At 59.8% G+C, this 18,157-nt stretch overlaps 1 protein-coding gene across 7 annotated transcripts in view; it reads left to right on the top strand.

The window, feature by feature from the left end:
* Window positions 1-18,157, top strand: part of ANK1 (ankyrin 1) — a 52,511-nt gene that overhangs the window by 27,980 nt on the left and 6,374 nt on the right. For 6 of the 7 annotated variants that reach the window (XM_071579249.1, XM_071579248.1, XM_071579246.1 and 3 more), the window contains exons 3-39: window positions 148-246; window positions 1,246-1,344; window positions 2,025-2,123; window positions 2,237-2,422; window positions 2,561-2,659; window positions 3,210-3,308; window positions 3,641-3,739; window positions 4,231-4,428; window positions 4,512-4,610; window positions 4,933-5,031; window positions 5,296-5,394; window positions 5,519-5,716; window positions 5,887-5,985; window positions 6,075-6,173; window positions 7,265-7,462; window positions 7,677-7,775; window positions 8,174-8,272; window positions 8,448-8,546; window positions 8,654-8,746; window positions 8,920-8,992; window positions 9,392-9,415; window positions 10,225-10,327; window positions 10,615-10,762; window positions 10,977-11,074; window positions 11,163-11,387; window positions 11,751-11,905; window positions 12,041-12,252; window positions 12,353-12,557; window positions 12,735-12,831; window positions 13,213-13,441; window positions 13,627-13,752; window positions 13,834-13,953; window positions 14,171-14,255; window positions 14,514-14,588; window positions 15,081-15,212; window positions 15,363-15,509; window positions 17,167-17,719. In XM_071579249.1, the coding sequence (XP_071435350.1) occupies window positions 148-246; window positions 1,246-1,344; window positions 2,025-2,123; window positions 2,237-2,422; window positions 2,561-2,659; window positions 3,210-3,308; window positions 3,641-3,739; window positions 4,231-4,428; window positions 4,512-4,610; window positions 4,933-5,031; window positions 5,296-5,394; window positions 5,519-5,716; window positions 5,887-5,985; window positions 6,075-6,173; window positions 7,265-7,462; window positions 7,677-7,775; window positions 8,174-8,272; window positions 8,448-8,546; window positions 8,654-8,746; window positions 8,920-8,992; window positions 9,392-9,415; window positions 10,225-10,327; window positions 10,615-10,762; window positions 10,977-11,074; window positions 11,163-11,387; window positions 11,751-11,905; window positions 12,041-12,252; window positions 12,353-12,557; window positions 12,735-12,831; window positions 13,213-13,441; window positions 13,627-13,752; window positions 13,834-13,953; window positions 14,171-14,255; window positions 14,514-14,588; window positions 15,081-15,212; window positions 15,363-15,509; window positions 17,167-17,719 (5,066 nt within the window). The remainder of the gene's footprint in view (window positions 1-147; window positions 247-1,245; window positions 1,345-2,024; window positions 2,124-2,236; window positions 2,423-2,560; window positions 2,660-3,209; window positions 3,309-3,640; window positions 3,740-4,230; window positions 4,429-4,511; window positions 4,611-4,932; window positions 5,032-5,295; window positions 5,395-5,518; window positions 5,717-5,886; window positions 5,986-6,074; window positions 6,174-7,264; window positions 7,463-7,676; window positions 7,776-8,173; window positions 8,273-8,447; window positions 8,547-8,653; window positions 8,747-8,919; window positions 8,993-9,391; window positions 9,416-10,224; window positions 10,328-10,614; window positions 10,763-10,976; window positions 11,075-11,162; window positions 11,388-11,750; window positions 11,906-12,040; window positions 12,253-12,352; window positions 12,558-12,734; window positions 12,832-13,212; window positions 13,442-13,626; window positions 13,753-13,833; window positions 13,954-14,170; window positions 14,256-14,513; window positions 14,589-15,080; window positions 15,213-15,362; window positions 15,510-17,166; window positions 17,720-18,157) is intronic. The other variant, XM_071579245.1, reaches the window with a different exon arrangement.

Raw genomic sequence — 18,157 nt, 5'->3', positions numbered from 1 at the left:
TGGCTCCTGCTCCCACCTGGGACTTTCTCCAGCGTGGTCCAAGTGCCCACAGTCATGTCTGCACAGGAGCTCAGAGCAGGGTGCTCCCCAGAGACCCTCAGCCACTGACGGTGACTAATTGCCCTCTCCCACCTTTGCTCTCTCCAGAATGGGCTGAATGCCTTGCACTTGGCCTCCAAGGAGGGCCACGTGAAAATGGTGGTGGAGCTGCTGCACAAGGAGATTGTTTTGGAGACAACAACCAAGGTAAGAACAAGGGAGTCTGACCCCACTGGTCACAGCTCCACACCCTGCCATTGCTCTGCTACAGCTGAGCAGTGAATGCCTCTGCTGTCAGCCCCCAGTGAGGCTGTGCTGGAACCTGGGGCCAGGCTCTGATTTCAGCTCAGCCAAAGTCATGCTGGGCATCTCCAGGTGGGTGTGAGGTGCCTCTCCCGTGTGGGGGCCACTGTGAGCTTGAGAGGGGAGTAACATAAACCACAATTTGTGCTAGTTATTAACAGCTCCTCCTGGCTCAGATGAGCCCTCCCTGCCTTGGGGCAGCCCCTGCATGCTGCAGCACTGAGGTGGCCTCAGTACCACTGTCACAAACCTGGAGAGCTCTGGTGCTCTGTAAAGAACATCTTGTCCTCTCGTGCATCACCACAGCGGGGTGTGGTTCCTGCTTGGTGACAGGCAAGACAACGGCACAGGCAGGCAGGGCTGACAAATGAGCAGCTTCCAGCACCGCCTGAAGGGCTGTGAGAACAGGAGACCACACTTGCCACCTCCCTGGTGCTCTGGCAGGGTTCTGGACACAGAGCAGAGTCTGGCATTCTGCCACACCACCCAAAGGCACGAGTCAGAAGAGCCTGTGTCTGCCTTTTCCAGCCTGCTCCTCATCCCTTAGGTCTGCTGGCATGCCTTGGCTGCCAGGGCTCACACTGCAGCTTTGCCTGAAGGCTGCCAGTTCAGCTCCCCCACCCTTCCCATCTCTCAGTGCTGGAGATGCACAGTGCCTGACAGTGCACACAGCTCTTGCTGCCAGTAACTTCATGGGGGAGATGAAATCACTCTCTTCCCTGGCCAGCACATGGGAAGGGTGGTTGGCTGGACTACAGGAGGGGTGGGATATGGAGCGAGCACCCCACAGGCTTTCTTGGCCAGCTGCTCTGTTTGCATGCCTGTTAACACAGGTCAGGCCCATCTTCCTCTGGCATCCTGGGCTGCTTCAGCCCCTGAGCACTGCCCTGTGTTGTCTTTTAGAAGGGAAACACAGCCCTGCACATTGCTGCCTTGGCTGGACAACAGGACGTGGTCCGGGAGCTGGTGAACTATGGGGCCAACGTCAACGCACAGTCACAGGTAGGGTGAGCTGGTCTGGAATGGGAAAGGTTCCCATCATGTGTGGTGGTGGTGTCCTCATGGTGGGAACTGTGTCCAGCATGGGCACTTCAGCAGCCCTTTGCAGTTTCTCTTTAGTTCTGTTCAGGGCCAAGGACTGCTCTGCCAGACTCCTGAAAGGAGATGAGGGGGTAGTCTTGAGGCACATGGGGAGACCAGCATGGTCTCTGCTGAGGGAGTCCCTGGAAGCACACACAAGCATGCAGAACTTGTCCTGGGAGGACTCATGGCTGATGCCTCCCTGGCACAGCAGTGAGATCTCCAGCAACCCCTGCAGCTCCACACACTGTGCCTCCTTTGCATTCTCTTCCTTCAACCTGATGGGGCTTCAGGCTCTATAGATTTTTCCTGATGGAAGAAGTGACCCTGAAGCTGGGAGGAGTAGTGGCAGTGAGCAAAAGGCAGGGTCTCCTGGGCTGACTCTTATGAAGCATCTCCTGGGGTTTTTTTGGATGTGTGGAGCCTTGAGCTCCAGCTCTCTGTGATTCTTTCACCATTGCCAGTTTTTTTCCTTTTTCACACCCACACTGGGATGCTTTTGCCCCAGTTCACTGAGCTGGGGGTGTGAGTGTTGATGGGGTATAGGTCTGCAAGGAGCTCGAGGAAGAGTTGTGTTGATGTGCATGGCCCTGTGTTTGCAGAAAGGCTTCACGCCTCTCTACATGGCAGCACAGGAGAACCACCTGGAGGTCGTGAAGTTCTTGCTGGAAAATGGAGCCAACCAGAATGTAGCCACAGAGGTGAGATCCTTGATGGGGAGCCCATGGTCCTGCTTGTGGGGGCTGCTGTGGGATGTGCCGGGTCCTGCCATGGCTCCTTGGCTCTCCCCCTCTTATCTGCCTCTCCTTGGCAGGATGGCTTCACACCACTAGCTGTGGCTCTGCAGCAAGGGCATGAGAACGTGGTTGCTCACCTTATCAACTACGGGACGAAGGGGAAGGTCCGCCTGCCCGCCCTGCACATCGCAGCCCGCAACGATGACACCCGCACAGCGGCCGTGCTGCTGCAGAATGACCCCAATGCTGACGTCCTCTCCAAGGTGTGTGGCTTTCCCATCCTGTCTCTGGGAGCTTCCCCACATCCCCAGGGAGAACAGCAGCTTGGTATGCTGTAATTATCCATCCTTTCAGCAGGGAGCATTTATCTGGCTGGGCTGATCCCTCCTTCTTTCCCCTAGACTGGATTCACCCCCTTGCACATTGCAGCCCACTACGAGAATCTCAGTGTGGCCCAGTTACTGCTGAACCGTGGAGCCAGTGTCAACTTCACACCCCAGGTGAGTGCAGGGTGAGAAGCTACTGGGGCTGGTGCTACTCCAGCAGCAGAGGAGGATGCTGTGCCTCCTGTCCATGCAGGTGCAGCAGCAGCTGCCAGGGTGCACTGGTGAGGTGGGACCATGCAGCAGGTAGCTCAGATGCATGTCTGAGGAATTGCAATTAGAAAACAGCATGGACTTTTTCTTCTGTGTCTCCCTTTTGCTGGAAGCAGACATGCATCCATGTGAGAGCTCTTGGAGACCTTGTTACCAGGCTGAGGGAAAGCTGGTGCTGTCACTGCGGGGCAGAGCTCACAGCCCCTGCAGTTGGGGTGGCTCTTCCATACCCATGGGTGCAGCCCAGTCCATGAGCTGGTGCTCTCCTGAGAGCTCTGTGTAGCTTCTGTCAGCAGCCTTGGCTGCACAGCCCTCTCTCCCAACCCTGCTAAACAAGCTGTTCCCCTGTGCCATCCCTGGGCAGGGCTGCAGCTCTCCCTGCCCTCTCTGCTCTGTCCAGCCCTCACCTCCCTGGGGCTGCTCACTCTAACAGACTTGCTGCTCTCACCGACAGAACGGGATCACCCCCCTGCACATCGCCTCGCGCCGGGGCAACATCATCATGGTGCGGCTGCTGCTGGACCGTGGTGCCCAGATAGAGACCAGGACCAAGGTGAGGGCCCTTCTGAGCACAGCCTGTCTGCACACACACCATACCCCTCCCTGAGCTCCTCATGCCCAGTGCTTATCCTGCAAACATCTTGCTGGGGATGGGAGGGAAGGTGCCTTGTGCACTGAGAGGATGGACCAGGTTTTTGCTGGCACATGCAGAGGTGAGAGGTGAGAGGAACTGGGCAGCTGCGTGGGTGCAAGGTTATGCTCTGGGGGCTGAGGGCAGGCTCAGTTTTGCCTTATTTTGCAAACAAGTTCCCTCTTACTCCTCTGCCTGAGGGAACCCTGCCCTTCCATGCCATACTGAGCCCTTGAACCCTCCTCTCTCCCCAGGATGAGCTGACCCCTCTCCACTGTGCAGCCCGCAATGGACACGTGCGAATTGCAGAGATCCTGCTGGACCATGGGGCTCCCATTCAAGCCAAAACTAAGGTACCTGTGTGACTCAGTGGGACTGTGCTTGGTGCCAGGGCAGCACAGGGTGGGTAACAAGCTGTGCACAGTTGCTGGATGGCACCTGTGGCTGGGCTGGGGCTTTTTTTGGCTGGTGAAAGAGCAAGGAACTTCCTGACCTACTTGGTCCTAGCTGGAGTCCTTTGCCTGAGGGCTTCATGCTTCAAAGGAACCAGTCCTGAGAAGGGGATGGCCTGGGGACAGCTTGCCCCATGGCAACAGCTCTTCAGGCCCTGCCCTGCACTCAGCATTGTTCCCCTGAAATCAGTGAGGAATTTCAGGGCTTCTCCCCAGGGAACAGGCTGTGTGTGCTGCTGCAGAGCTGTGGCCGGGGCAGGGGCTGGGTGGGATGCCGGGGCAGGGGCTGGGTGGGATGCCGGGGCAGGGGCTGGGTGGGATACTGGGGCAGGGGCTGGGTGGGATGCTGGTCCCCCTGCTGGCCCAGCCTGAGCTCTGCCCCACGGTCGCAGAACGGCTTGTCGCCGATCCACATGGCAGCGCAGGGCGACCACCTGGACTGCGTGCGGCTGCTGCTGCAGTACAGCGCCGACATCGACGACATCACCCTGGACCACCTGACGCCGCTGCACGTGGCCGCGCACTGCGGGCACCACCGCGTGGCCAAGCTGCTGGTGGAGAAGGGGGCCAAGCCCAACTCCAGAGCCCTGGTGAGTGAGAAGGGGCAGGCAGGGCTCGGGCAGGAGGCACAGAGAGTGTTCCTGCAATTGACCGTTCGTCTGCCTGTCTGCAGAATGGCTTCACACCCCTTCATATCGCCTGCAAGAAGAACCACATCCGAGTGATGGAGCTGCTGCTGAAGACAGGTGCCTCCATTGACGCCGTCACAGAGGTAGGTGGGCTGAGATCAGCTTCAGCCCTCCTGCTGCCGCCTGTACAGAGCAGGCAGCGTGGCAGGAGATGGCTCTTTTGCCTCTGCTGCTCCCCAGGAACCTTTCTTGGAGCTCTTTGCAGCTCAGGACCTGCTGAGCCTGGCAGTGTCTCCCTGCAGGGCAGAAGGATGCAGGGGAGACAGCAGGCTCCTGGAGCAGGCTGGGGACTTGAATTTTGCTTCTGTGCTGGAACATGCCCTGGGGAGAGGGAGGAGGGGGCAGAAAGAGGTGTTGACAAGGCCATCAGTCCCATCTTGGCCCCTGGCCCCTTTCTCTTCACAGTCTGGCCTGACCCCCCTGCATGTGGCTGCCTTCATGGGGCACTTGCCCATCGTCAAGACCTTGCTGCAGCGTGGAGCTTCTCCTAATGTGTCCAACGTGGTGAGTACCCACCCTGGCTGGGGCTCTGTGAGCTCAGCATGCTGGGGGCCACAGGATGTGAGAATTGTTCAGATCTGGCACCCTCTGATCACCTGAGCAGTCCCTGGTGCCCTCTGCTTTGTGCTGGCAGGAGGAACCAGTAGGGACCAGACAAGGTTGCAGGTGCTGCTCTCCTCTGCTCAGAGCAGAGGAACAAATGCAGAAAGGCTGCAAGACACATATCCCCTCCTTCAACCTTACCACTTTATCCTGTCCTTGGTGCAGAAAGTGGAGACACCCCTGCACATGGCAGCCAGAGCTGGGCACACGGATGTGGCAAAGTACCTGCTGCAGAACAAAGCCAAGGCCAATGCCAAGGCCAAGGTAGGTACAGAGAACCTGTGTGATAATCAGCTCTGGGAACAGCCAGTGCTGGTTTCTTTCTTGGGATGCCTTTTGGCATGGCAAGTCCAGGTGTGCCCAAGCAGCTTCTTTGCCTCCTTTGCAGGATGACCAGACCCCCCTGCACTGTGCTGCACGCATTGGCCACACTGGCATGGTCAAACTGCTGCTGGAGAACAATGCCAACCCCAACCTGGCCACCACAGCAGGGCACACGCCCCTGCACATCACTGCCAGAGAGGGGCACATGGACACAGCCCTGGCCCTGCTGGAGAAGGGAGCCTCACAGACCTGCATGACCAAGGTAGCCACTGAGTCCCTGGCTGTGGAAGGTGTCACCCAGCTGTGCCAAGGCTGGGCAGGCTGGTGGCACAGTGTCCCTGTTGCAGGAGGGGCAGCCTCCTCCTGTGTCACAGCATGCCCTAGCACTCTCCTCATCTCTGCCATCCTGTGATGGGCTGCCTTTCTCCTCAGAAAGGATTTACCCCTCTCCACGTTGCAGCCAAGTATGGGAAGGTGGATGTGGCAGAGTTGTTGCTGGCACATGATGCCCACCCCAATGCATCAGGGAAGGTGAGTGTTGCTTCTGCAGCAGTGGGAGGAGTGGTGTGGTATGGGGAGAGGCTCTGTCTTACCTGCCTGTACTCTCTCCCCATCTGTAGAATGGCCTGACCCCACTGCACGTGGCTGTGCACCACAACAACCTGGAGATTGTCAAGCTGCTGCTTCCCAAGGGGAGCTCCCCACACAACTCAGCCTGGGTGAGTCTGGGCTGGGTGTCCCTGGGGATGTGGGGAGGTGGTGTGTGTTCAGTGCCCACCAGTCTGAGGCCAGCACTGCCCCTCAACCCTGACACTCAGGGAGTGCATAAGGGACCAATCACCACCAATCTCACCATCCCTGCTGCTCGTGCCTGCCTGTGCTCACACCACACGTGGGGCAGGCAGGGTGCCAGGCAGTGGTGCTGTTCCAGCAGACAGGCTGTGTCAGGGATGGTCCCTGCTGGCAGCGTGGTGGCTGCTGTGTGGGGAACGTGTTTCCATGGCAAGTCCTGCAGAGCAGCGCTGCGTTCTGGCAGCTTGGGAAACCACACACGAATGTTTTCATGCAGCTCTGAAGCAGTGAGTCAGAAAACCCACGAGCCTGTGAGAGCCCCCTCTCCCTGCCTGGGCGTGGGGAGCATCTCCCCACAGCACAGACCAGCAGTCGCCTCGCTTTCTGTGCTGTTTGCAGGAGCTGCATCCTGCAAACAGCCAAGTGGCTGCTGGTGCCAGCCCTGCCCATCTGGCACTGCTCTCCCCTGCGCAGGCTGCCGGCAGACGTGCTGGGCAGGCACCGGGAGCCGCCGGTACCAGTGCCAGCCCCCGCTGGTGTGCGTCACCGCCAGCCTGCGCGTCACCGCGGGCAGCGGGTGCCTGCCAGCTGCTCTGCTCCTGCAGCGTGGCACCAGGGCACTGCTCACAGCCCTGCAGTCCCTGCCTGAATACTAATGCTGTGTGTTGGGAGTTCAGCTCCACTCCCCAGCCAGGCACGTTGCAGGAGGTGTCTGTCTGCCCCAGCCTCCCAGAGCTGCACACCCTGCTGCAGAAATTCATGTGTGGAAAACTCCAGGACAGCCCACACTAGCTGAACCTGAAGCAGGTGGTCTTTGAAACCCCTGTGCTGTCTTGGCTGCAAGAAGGGGATTTATCCTCAGTGTCGGGGCTTGGGTGCTGTAAGGAAGATAGTTTGGGAGCATCCCTGAGCTTCAGAGGCAACTAGGGAGGGCAGACTGGTCCTGCAGAGTGGCCCCTCCTGTCCCTGCTGGTCTGCTCAGCAGGGCTGAGCACTGCAAGGACCTCTCCTCCCACAGAACGGGTACACCCCCCTGCACATCGCTGCCAAGCAGAACCAGCTGGAGGTGGCCAGCAGCCTGCTGCAGTACGGGGCCTCTGCGAACGCCGAGTCTGTGCAGGGAGTCACCCCCCTGCACTTGGCTTCCCAGGAGGGCCACGCAGACATGGTGGCCCTGCTTTTCTCCAAACAAGCCAATGGCAACTTGGGCAACAAGGTAAGCTGGCCCAGTGCCTGCTGCCAGGCTGGAGGTGAAGGGGCTGGCACAGAGCAGCAAACTGGGTGCGGGTCCAAGCCCCTGGGCCTCCCTGTGCTGGGGAGCAGTGCTGGCCAACAGCACAGTGTCAGTCACTTTGCCAGGCTGACGGAGTCTCTGCTGTGGAGCTGCAGGGATGGTACTGCCACTGTGCTGAGACCTCCTCTCTTTGCAGAGTGGCCTGACTCCTCTCCATCTTGTGGCCCAAGAGGGGCACGTGCTGGTTGCTGATGTTCTGGTGAAACATGGAGTCACAGTGGATGCAATGACCAGGGTAAAGTAGCACACTGACCATGGTTGTGGTGAAAAACATGAAGAAACTACCTCTAGGCCTGCTCCAGGAGTAGTGCTGCTTTTCTTTTTCTTTGTGCAAGAGATTCCCCTCTCACAGGCATTCTTACCATTGGCCTGTGTCTTGGGGACTCTTCCTCCTCTATCCCCCACCTCCCTAGAGGGATGATTCTTACCTGCTCCCATAGCTCATCCCTGTACCCCTGGGTACAGCATAGTCTGCAGTGAGCCCTCTGCCCTGGTCCTGGGCTCTCAGGAAACACCCACACATGTGCCTCATCCTTCACACATGGGGGCTTTTGCCTGTGGGATGAGCACATCCAAGCCAGAAGGGCGGGAAGCACTGCTGAGGACAGGCTGAGACCTGATCTTGTCTTTCAGATGGGCTATACCCCACTGCATGTGGCCAGCCACTATGGAAACATCAAGCTGGTGAAGTTTTTGCTGCAGCACCAAGCTGATGTCAATGCCAAGACTAAGGTACAGAGATGTCCTGTGCTTCAAGAACCCTCCTGCCCTGGGCAGCAGCGTGCAGGTTGATGGGGAGGGAGCTGCCCTCATACTCCAGGCATGAAGCACAGTCTGAGGCCTGGGGACATTTCTGGGGCAGCAGGCTCCCAGAACTGATGGCAGCACCTTCTGTCCTCCCCTGCAGCTGGGCTACACCCCCCTGCACCAAGCGGCACAGCAGGGCCACACAGATGTGGTGACACTGCTGCTGAAGCACGGGGCCTCTCCCAATGAGATCAGCACAGTGAGTACGATGCCCTCCCACACCTCCTCACCCTCTGGCAAGCTCAGGCAGCTGCCTGGGTGCCCCTGTGGCTGTTGCTGCTGACCCAGTGTCCCCTCCTTGGGCAGAATGGCACCACTCCCCTGGCCATCGCCAAGCGCCTCGGCTACATTTCCGTCACCGACGTGCTCAAGATCGTCACGGAGGAGACTGACATCCCGGTGAGCACCTCTGGGCACCAGGACCAGGTCCCTGTGGAGCAGGGCTGGGCTGGGAGCAGCCTGGGCAGGGTCTGCAGCAGCTGGGTGCCCAGCCCAGGTCTAGGGAGGGGGCTGCAGGGAGCTGTGCAGTGAAGGGCTGTCTCCTCTGACCCTGTTCTGCTCTGCTCCCACAGCCAGTTGGTGACAAGCACCGCATGAGCTTCCCAGAGACTGTAGATGAGATTCTGGATGTCTCAGAGGATGAAGGTGAGGGGCAGGAGTTGGGTCACACCATCCCAGAGGTCTGCTGGCTGGGTCAGTGTGGCAGGCAGCAGCCACAGGGATGGCACTGGTGTTCGTGCTGACCAGGGTGGGAGAGCTGTGTGGGCCCTGCAGTGGTCTTGCAGTGAGGATGAGGGGAGCCCAACAGACTCCTGGCATGGCACCTCCTGGCTTGGGTGCTTCCCTGCACTGTGCAGGAGGGATATGCCTGGACCTCTCTGGGTCCCCTGGATATGCCTGGACCACTCCTCCCCAGGGACAGCGTGCAGAGAGCCCACACTGTGCCCTGCTCTGCCAGGGGTACCAGCTCCCAGCCCAGCTGCAGCTGGTCTGCTCCTGCACCCTCCCACAAGGACCTCACCTTTGCCTCTTCTTACTTTGCAGGCACTGCTCATGTCACAGTAATGGGTATGAAATGTGTCCCCCTGCCCCAGCTCAATGGCCCATTTCACCCCATGGCCACTAACCATCCGCACGCCATGTCCATCTGCTGAGCCTTGCTGTGGGGCTGGTGCTGCCCAGCACCGGTCCTGCCATCCTGCCCTGCCCTGCCCATCCATGTTCGTGCTGCTTGCTGTGGTGTGACTGCATGAATGGGCATCCTCCCACTCAGGAGGACCCCGACTCTCTGTCAGCCCCAGGCCCTGTCCTGGCAGGCATAGGAACCTGGTTCTGTGCCCCTCCACAACCAGCCCGTGCCATGCTGGCCAGAGCAGGGATTAACCTGAGAGCTCGAGGGTCTCTATGCTGCTCTCATACCCTCCCCATCTCTGGGGCACTCTCTGCTTTGAGAGGTGCTGGACACCTTCCCACAGGGCACTGGCAAAAGCCAAACTGTGGTGAGCTCATTAGCAGGTGTTAGAGGGGCCAGTGGCAAGCACTGACAGAGCTCTGTGCCCTCACTGGAGGTGCACTCCCAGTCCTGCCTACGTCCCTACCCCAGGCATCCAAGGATAGGTTGTCCCCTGCAGGCTCTGCTCTGTGTTTGGTGCTGTGAAAGAGGGGTCAGTGAACAGCTGAGGCTCCTGATGGCTCCCACAGCTCCTGTCCCACGCCCACCAGACCCTCTGAGACACAGGGGACAAGTGTGTGTGTCCAGGAGTGGGAGCAGGGATGGGCCCTGGCTCCAGCCCTGAGGAGGGATGGGGACAAGGGCTGGATGTCTGTGTTTCCCTTGTCCACCTGCCTCTGCATGCTGAGCCAGCTCTCGCTTTCAGAGGAGGAGCTGATTGCACCGAAACCCAGGACAGCTGATCTCAGAGACCAGGAAGGCAAGAGGGAGTTAGTGGAGTTCATGACCACGACAACAGTGGAGCAAACGTAAGAGATGCTGTATGGTGGGGATGGAGCAAGTAGAGGGCACAGGCCAGCCTTGTGTTGGGCTGGGCTGCCAGAGGGGCAGGGACAGCTCAGGGCAAGGAATGGATCACTGAGCCCTCACCAGCTGGCATGGCAGGCAAAGCCAGTCAGGGCTGTTCCTGCAGCATGATATGGGACTGCTGCTGAGTTTGCCTTTGTCCTGCAGCCCCAGGACTCTGTGGGGATGAATGGGGGCTAAGGGACCCAGGCCTGCTGCTTCAGTGGCTGTCACTGATCTCTCTTGCCAGGGTGGAGTCTCCAGCTGTCCTGCAGATCCCCTGTGTCCCACCTGAAACTGTGGTGACCAGAGTGGAGGAGACTGAGCAGGTAGGACCTGTGGAGACAGAAGCTGAGCAAGTCAGCGGGCTGCATGCACCCTCGGTGTCCCCACAGGAGGTGAGCATGAGACACAGCCTGCCACGGCCCCACAGCCATTCCCTGCTGGGGGCAGCTCCATCATCACAGAGCCAAAGCATGGGGTGGGTGGTGGGCACTGACCCCGTGGTACAGGACTGTCCAGGGACCACTGTGAGACTGTGTAAGGGTGGGCAGGCTCAACACCCCCAGATAGGACCCTTTGTCCATGGGGTCTCTTTCCTGCCTTACACAGCCCTCCAAAGAGTTCGACGAGGACTCCCTGATCCCCAGCAGCCCTGCCACGGAGACCTCGGACAACATCAGCCCTGTGGCCAGCCCCGTGCACACAGGGTGAGTGCCCAGCCTGTGCAACACCTGTGTGCTCTGTGCACGAGCTGGCTGCACAGTGCCCACCTGCCCACGCCTCTGTGCCCTCCAGGTTCCTGGTGAGCTTCATGGTGGATGCCCGTGGTGGCTCCATGAGGGGCAGCCGGCACCACGGGCTGCGCGTGGTCATCCCGCCCCGCGCCTGTGCCGCGCCCACCCGCATCACCTGCCGCCTGGTGAAACCCCAGAAACTGCCTGCACCCCCACCACTGGCTGAGGAGGAGGGTCTCACCAGCAGGATCATCGCCCTGGGGCCTGCTGGCGCTCAGTTCCTCAGGTGAGCACATCTGGGAGCAGAGAGGATAGGGCTGCCCACACTAGGGCCATCCCTCAGCACTGGGCTCCTCTGGAGTGTCTACCACTTTGGGCAAGACCTCTGCTCATATGTGCTTCTTGGGTTGGTGGAGGAGATGTCCCACCTCTGGCCAGACACACGTGTTTCTGGGGTGGGCCATTCCAGCAGAACAGATCAGTGGCAGGGAAAGCCCTGAGCAGCCTCATCCCGCTGGGTGCAGAGCCCCAGTGCCCCGAGAGAGGGAGGGCAGCAGTTCTACCCCCTTCCCCTGCCCAGGCCACCTCACTGCCTGCGTGCCCTGCTGGCAGCATGTGGGTGCCAGTGCCCTTTGTGTGCTGGCTGCAGCCCCGTCATTGTGGAGATCCCACACTTTGCCTCGTACGGGCGTGGGGACCGGGAGCTGGTGGTGCTGCGCAGCGAGAACGGCTCCGTGTGGAAGGAGCATCGCAACCGCTACGAGGAGAGCTACATGGACCAGCTGCTCAACGGCATGGATGAGGGTGAGCATGAGGGCAGGCAGGGCTCCACACTGCCCCATGGCCTGGGTGCTGGGGTGGACTGAGCAGCAGGGAGGGTGTTGGGGGTCAGCCACAGGCCTGGGGGTGAGCACTGACTGAGCTGTGCTGCCCTTGCAGAGCTGGAGAGCCAGGAGGAGCTGGATAAGAAGAGGGTCTGCCGTATCATCACCACAGACTTCCCTCTCTACTTTGTGGTCATGTCCCGGATTTGCCAGGACTGTGACATGATTGGCCCTGAGGGAGGGTGTTTGAAAAGCACACTGGTGCCCATGGTGCAGGCCACCTTCCCAGACACTGCTGTCACCAAGGGAGTGAGGCTGGCCCTGCAGGTGAGCCCCAGAGAGTCTGGCAGGGGTGGGCAGCAGGCCCAGGCTGTGCCCCAGCCCCGGGAAAAACCATCCCTGATGCCTGTCTTTTCTCCACCCACAGGCACAGCCAGTGCCTGATGAGTTGGTGACTAAGCTGCTGGGGAACCAAGCAACATTCAGCCCCATTGTCACAGTGGAGCCACGACGGAGGAAATTCCACCGCCCCATCGGGCTCCGCATCCCACTGCCACCATCCTGGAAGGACAATCCACGGGACAGCGGGGAGGGTGACACCACCAGCCTGCGCCTGCTCTGCAGTGTCATCGGTGAGGCTGCTGGTTCCTCTGCATGTGCCCTCCATGGGGACAGGCTGGACTGCCACAGGGGGATGCAGCTCCAGGGAGATAAGCAAAGGGCACGGCAGTGAAGCCAGCAAAGGCCTAGGGGATGCAGACCCCAGGCTTATGGAATGGCAGTGTACTCACTCTTGCTTTCTGCTGCAGGAGGGACAGCCCAAGCCCAGTGGGAAGACATAACAGGCACCACGAAGCTGGTGTATGAAAATGAGTGTGCTAACTTTACCACCAATGTGTCTGCCAGGTGAGTCCTTGTCAAATGTGTGCCCATCTGGGAACATTTGCTGCTCCTTGGTCCTTCTTGGCTTTTGCCAGGAGAAGCCCTTTGCCCTGTGCTCATTGTGGTGCTGCCCCATTCCTACATGCAGGGCAGTTGCTTCCAGCCTTGAGGCCTCCATGCTGCCTCAGCATGGATCAGCAAACACTCATGACAACAGGGTGTGCAGAGGGAAGGGGGCCATTCTTTGTATTTGGGTGGGTCCCCATCACAGATGGGGCTCCACCTGTACCCAACTCTTGGGGCACCCTCTGCAGTCCAGTTTGCTGTTGGGAAGGGTGTGGGGGCAGCTCCACTGGTGCTACTGGGGAACTTGCTTAGCAGTGCCCTGACCCAGCTCTCCCACAGGTTCTGGCTGGCTGACTGCCCACGCACAGCCGAGGCTGTGCACTTTGCCACCATGCTGTACAAGGAGCTGACAGCTGTGCCCTACATGGCCAAATTCGTGGTGTTTGCCAAGATGAACGATGCACGGGAGGGACGGCTGCGCTGCTACTGCATGACTGATGACAAGGTTGACAAGACTTTAGAGCAGCATGAGAACTTCACCGAGGTGGCCCGGAGCAGGGACATTGAGGTTTGTCCCCAGGAATGTGTGGGGAGAGCAGGAGGAAGACAGAGGGCTGACAAAGGGAGGGGAGACTGATGCCAGTGGAGGGGCCTGCTCCTGGTCTGGGTAGGAGTGCTGAGGTTGCCTGCTCTGTCCAGGAGCTGGAGAAGCAGCTCTGCACAGGGTCTGAGCCCGTTTCTGCTCCCTGCCAGGTGGTAGAGGGAATGCCTTTGCACGTCGAACTCTCAGGGAACCTGGTGCCTGTCAAGAAGGCCACTCAGCCCCGCACCTTCCTCTTCCAGTCCTTCCGGGAGAACCGTCTTGCAATCCCCATCAAGGTAATGTCAGGGTGCAGGGCTGGGCAGCAGTTGGGGTCCTTGGCTTGTGCCAGGCCACCTAACTGGGATTTTGGTGCTCAGGTCCGGGACAGCAGCCGGGAAGCCAGCGGCTCCCTGTCGTTCTTGCGCAAGGCCATGAAATATGAGGACCTCCAGCACGTGCTCTGCCACCTGAACATCAGCATACCACCCTGCACCAAGGTCAGTGCTGGGTCTCTGGCACTCTGGGAGGGGGCAGAGAGGGCCCAGCCCTCCCCCAGGTGCAGGGGACAGCCCTTGCTGTCAGCTTTGCTTCCTCAGCTGCTCCACATGGCCATGCCATGCTACTCTGTGGCTGGGGGAGAAGCAGTGGTGCCAGGGCAGAGCTGCTGCCCTCTTTTCAAGCTGTTGATCTCTTGGCTTGTCCCCACTGTCCCAGGGGAGTGGCAGTGAGGAGCGGAGGAGGACGCTGACGCCGCTGTCTCTGCGGGAGCGATACAGCATCCTGAGCGAGACCAGTTTCGGTACGCAGCAGCTGGGGCTGTTGGAGCCCACTCACACCCTGCCTTTGGGGTGCCTGAGCCGGTGGAAAGGCTGGGCTGACCCTGTCATATTCACACTCATGGCAGCTCCCCTCTCCCTGCGGGTTTCCTTGGTCCTGCCTGCAGGGCAGTGCTGTGCCTATGGGGCTGCAAGACCCCCATGGCCAGCACCCCACTCCCCTCACCATTCTGGTGCAGGGCCCTGAGCAGCTGAAGCTGTGACTCCCTTTTCTCCTCCAGGCTCTCTGAGCAGCACAGACAAGGCAGACCAGAAGATGGTTGACATAGCAGAACAGCTGGGCCTCAGCTGGGCTGGTGAGTGCACACCTGACAGCTCTGAGAATGCACAACACTCCTTGGAAAGCTGATGCTTAGGGAAGCTGGAGGCAAACTGCTGTGTGGAGTGACTGTGCTTTGCCCTGGGCCCACACTGGGAGCATGGCAGGGCACTGAGGTGAACTTTCCTGCAGCTGTGACATGTTCACACACATGGGAACCAGGCCAGTGCTTTGCCACGAGTTGTGGTTATTGCTGCTGTTCAGGCAGGCCCAGCACTGTCACTGCAGCCACACATCCAGTGGCAGCACCCACACTTCTCCCTGGCATGAGACCCTGCTGTGGTGGCCACATCCATGTTGGGCAGGGGGGCTTCAACCTCTGCCCTATCCCAGCTCCTGCATGTTCTACTGTGTTCAGTTGTGTATAACAGAGAGCCTCTGCTCTGAGCCTGGCTGAGCCCTTCACGATGTCCCCAGCCTGGTGCTGGGCACCAGAGGCTGTGACGCTGAGCTGTGGTGTTTCCTCCAGAGCTGGCACGTGAGCTGCAGTTTGGGGTGGACGACATCAACAGGATACGTGTGGAGAACCCCAACTCCCTTCTGGAGCAGAGCGTGGCCTTACTCAACCTCTGGGTCAGCCGCGAGGGCAAGAATGTCAAGAGTGAGTAGTTGTGGTGCTCTGTTACAGGCAGGTGCCCTTTTCCAGCACAGAGGTGGCAGGGCTGGCTATGCAGAGCAGCGTGTGCATGCTCAGGGAGCCCACCTGGAGGGCATATCTGACCAGTGTGTTGACACTGACTTCCCCCTGCAGTGGAGAACCTGTACACGGCGCTGAGGAACATCGACCGCGGCGAGATCGTGAACACGCTGGAGGGCTCCGGCCGGCAGAGCCGCAGCCTGAAGGGCAGCTGGCGCTACACAGACAGGGAATACTCCCTCTCACCATCCCAGATGAATGGTGAGCCCCAGCTCCTGATGGGGACTGCAGGAGGGCTCTGGGGTCAGTCTGTGCAGAGAGAGGTCGGGGCTGGTGTCTTGCCTCACCAGGTGGCACCCACTGAGAACTCAGTGGGCATGAGGTGTTGCTGACAGACGTGGCCTCTTCACTGGGGCTTATGCTGCAGGAAACTTGGCCCTGTTGTACTACTTTCTCAGAAACTCTCCAGGTGGGGTTGACACGTGTTCCTTATGCCAGTGTGCCAGTGAGAGGTGCCTCTGGCTGTGCAAGCTGAGCAGTAGCCAGGGAGCTCACGGAGCCCTGGCTGTGGCGCTGTGTCCAGGCTGTGCTCCAGGCAGAACCTGCCTGGGTGTGGGGACACAGCCAGGCAGCTGTGGCATGTGCCATCAGGGAGCAGGCACGCTGGACAGGGGCAGGGCTTTGTGCTGCTGCAGCCCTGCACTGTGGCTCTGCCCCTGCAGCCCTGGCTCATCGCTCTCTCCCTCTCTGTCTCTCCCCTTGTTCTGCTCTCTCAAACATGCCACCTAGTGCTGCCAGGTGCGGGCACTCCTGTGGGTCACTTCTTGTCACCTTTCTCCTCTGAGCTCATCCTGGCCTCTCCTTCTCTCATCTTCCTCCACTGCCTGTCTCCACTGTCTCCACCTCAGCTGAGCCCTCCGGGAGCCTCGTCCTGCTCCAGCAACTGCATGTCCTCAGGGACTGCCCATCCTGGGGGGTCGTGCTTGCAGGCAGCCATCCCAGGCCTTCTCCTGCATGGGCCCATGCACCTCCCCTGCTGGCCCTGCCCTGCATGCCCTTGGCCAGGCACCTGCACAGGGGTGAGGTGCCCTTTCTGTGCTCCATGTCCCAGCTGTACCCTGTGCCTTGGCTGTGGCTGGCATTCCCTGACTGCCTGGGGAGCAAACCGGGTTTGCTGCTGATCTCCAGGGGTGGAAAAAGAATTAATGGCTCAGAGCTGAAAAAAAGCTGAGCAAAGCCACCTGCATGGGTGGGACTGCCTGCCTGGGTTGTAGTCCATATGGATGTGCCTGAGCTGTGCACATGGCCCTGAGTGAAGAGGATACAACAACTGTTTGTAGCCCTGGAGAGATCAGCTGGGTTGTAAGGTCCTGGCTGCCTCCTGTAGGGCCTTGGAGTTGCATGACATTTACCAGGGCCATCCTTCCCTGCTCATGGTACTTCCAACCTGCTCCTCTGCGCTGTGGAGAGTGTTTGGCTTTGGGAGTCAGTGTCTGCCAGACTTGGCCACCTGAACTCCAGGCTAAGTGCCAGCCAGCTGATGCTGGATGGGGGCTGTGGGCAGGGACCTGGGGTCTGTCTGATGGAGCAGGGTAGCAAAGAGGACACTGTGTCCTGCAGTGTGGATGGGACATTGTGTGAACACCAGGCTAGTCCCCCTCACAGGAGCAGGCAGCCCCAGAGCCTGCCCAAACCAGCCCCAGGACTTGGGGGGAGGCATGGCAGCACCTGCAGGGACCGTGTGAAGGCAGCTGCTGCTGTGAGCGCTGCAGCCTGGCCACGGGGGGCTGTGGCATGCCCATTGCTGTCCTCGGGGCAGGCATCCTCCCAGAGGCTGTTTCCCATTTCCCTTTGCCCCTCTGTGCTTGTGCGTGCGTGAGACGGCTGCCGGAGACGTTGCCTCTGTCTGCCCATATAGGTTACGCTTCGCTGCAGGACGAGCTGCTGTCCCCTGCCTCCCTGCATTACACACTGCCATCCCCGCTGCGGGCCGACCAGTACTGGAATGAGGTGGCCATCATGGATGCCATCCCAATGGCTGCCACTGAGCAGGACGCCCTGATGGAGATGTCCGACATGCAGGTGTGGTCCTCGGGGCTCACCCCCTCGCTGGTGACTGCTGAGGACTCCTCTCTGGAGTGCAGCAAGGCTGAGGACTCGGATGCCACAAGCGAAGGCCGGTTCCCAGGGCAGCCTCTAGCAGATGTGCATGGCCCAGACCACATGGGCTCTATGGACCTGGTTGAGGATGACACAGTGGACTCAGATGCCATGAATGGCCTGATTGACCTTCTAGAGCAGGAGGAAGGGCAGAGGCCAGAGGGGAAGATGCCAGCCGGTGGTCATCAGCCAGGGACTGGGGAGCAGGACCCGGAGAGTGAAGTCTCTTTTGTTTCAGTTCAGCAGAAAGTGCAAGCCAGGATCACGACATCTCCTACTATTAGCCATGCTGTGGAGAAGAGTGCAGAGAGGTACTGCAGCCTGAGCACCAGGGTGACCATGGGAGGGGAGCAGAACTGCTTCGCCTGCTACTGCCCCATGCTGGGCCAGCTGCAAGAGCCTCCCAGCTTTGCTTGCATCTCTGCTGGTCTCCAGCTCTGGAGCCTGGGCACATGGAGCAATGGTTGGGCAGAGTGCCGAGTGCCTCTCTGGTGATGCTCTGGGGGGCTCCTTGCAGAGCACCTGGTAGGGAGCCCAGGCAGACAGCCGGGTCCTGCATGTAGGTTGTGCTTACCAGAGCCATCCCAACCTCGGCTGCCTCCTCCCATGCTCCTGGTGGCACTGGACCCACGAGGTCCCTGGCAGTGCCCGCGATAATCCAGAGTTGTCTTAGACCCTGGCAGCCAAGCTGCGAGGCTGTGGGGCGGGCAGGGAGCATGGCTGGGAGGTGGTGTGTGCCCTTTGTGCAT

This window comes from Pithys albifrons, chromosome 29, assembly GCF_047495875.1.
Source record: "Pithys albifrons albifrons isolate INPA30051 chromosome 29, PitAlb_v1, whole genome shotgun sequence".
Taxonomy (NCBI): domain Eukaryota; kingdom Metazoa; phylum Chordata; class Aves; order Passeriformes; family Thamnophilidae; genus Pithys; species Pithys albifrons.
This window is presented reverse-complemented; position numbering and strand designations above follow the sequence as displayed.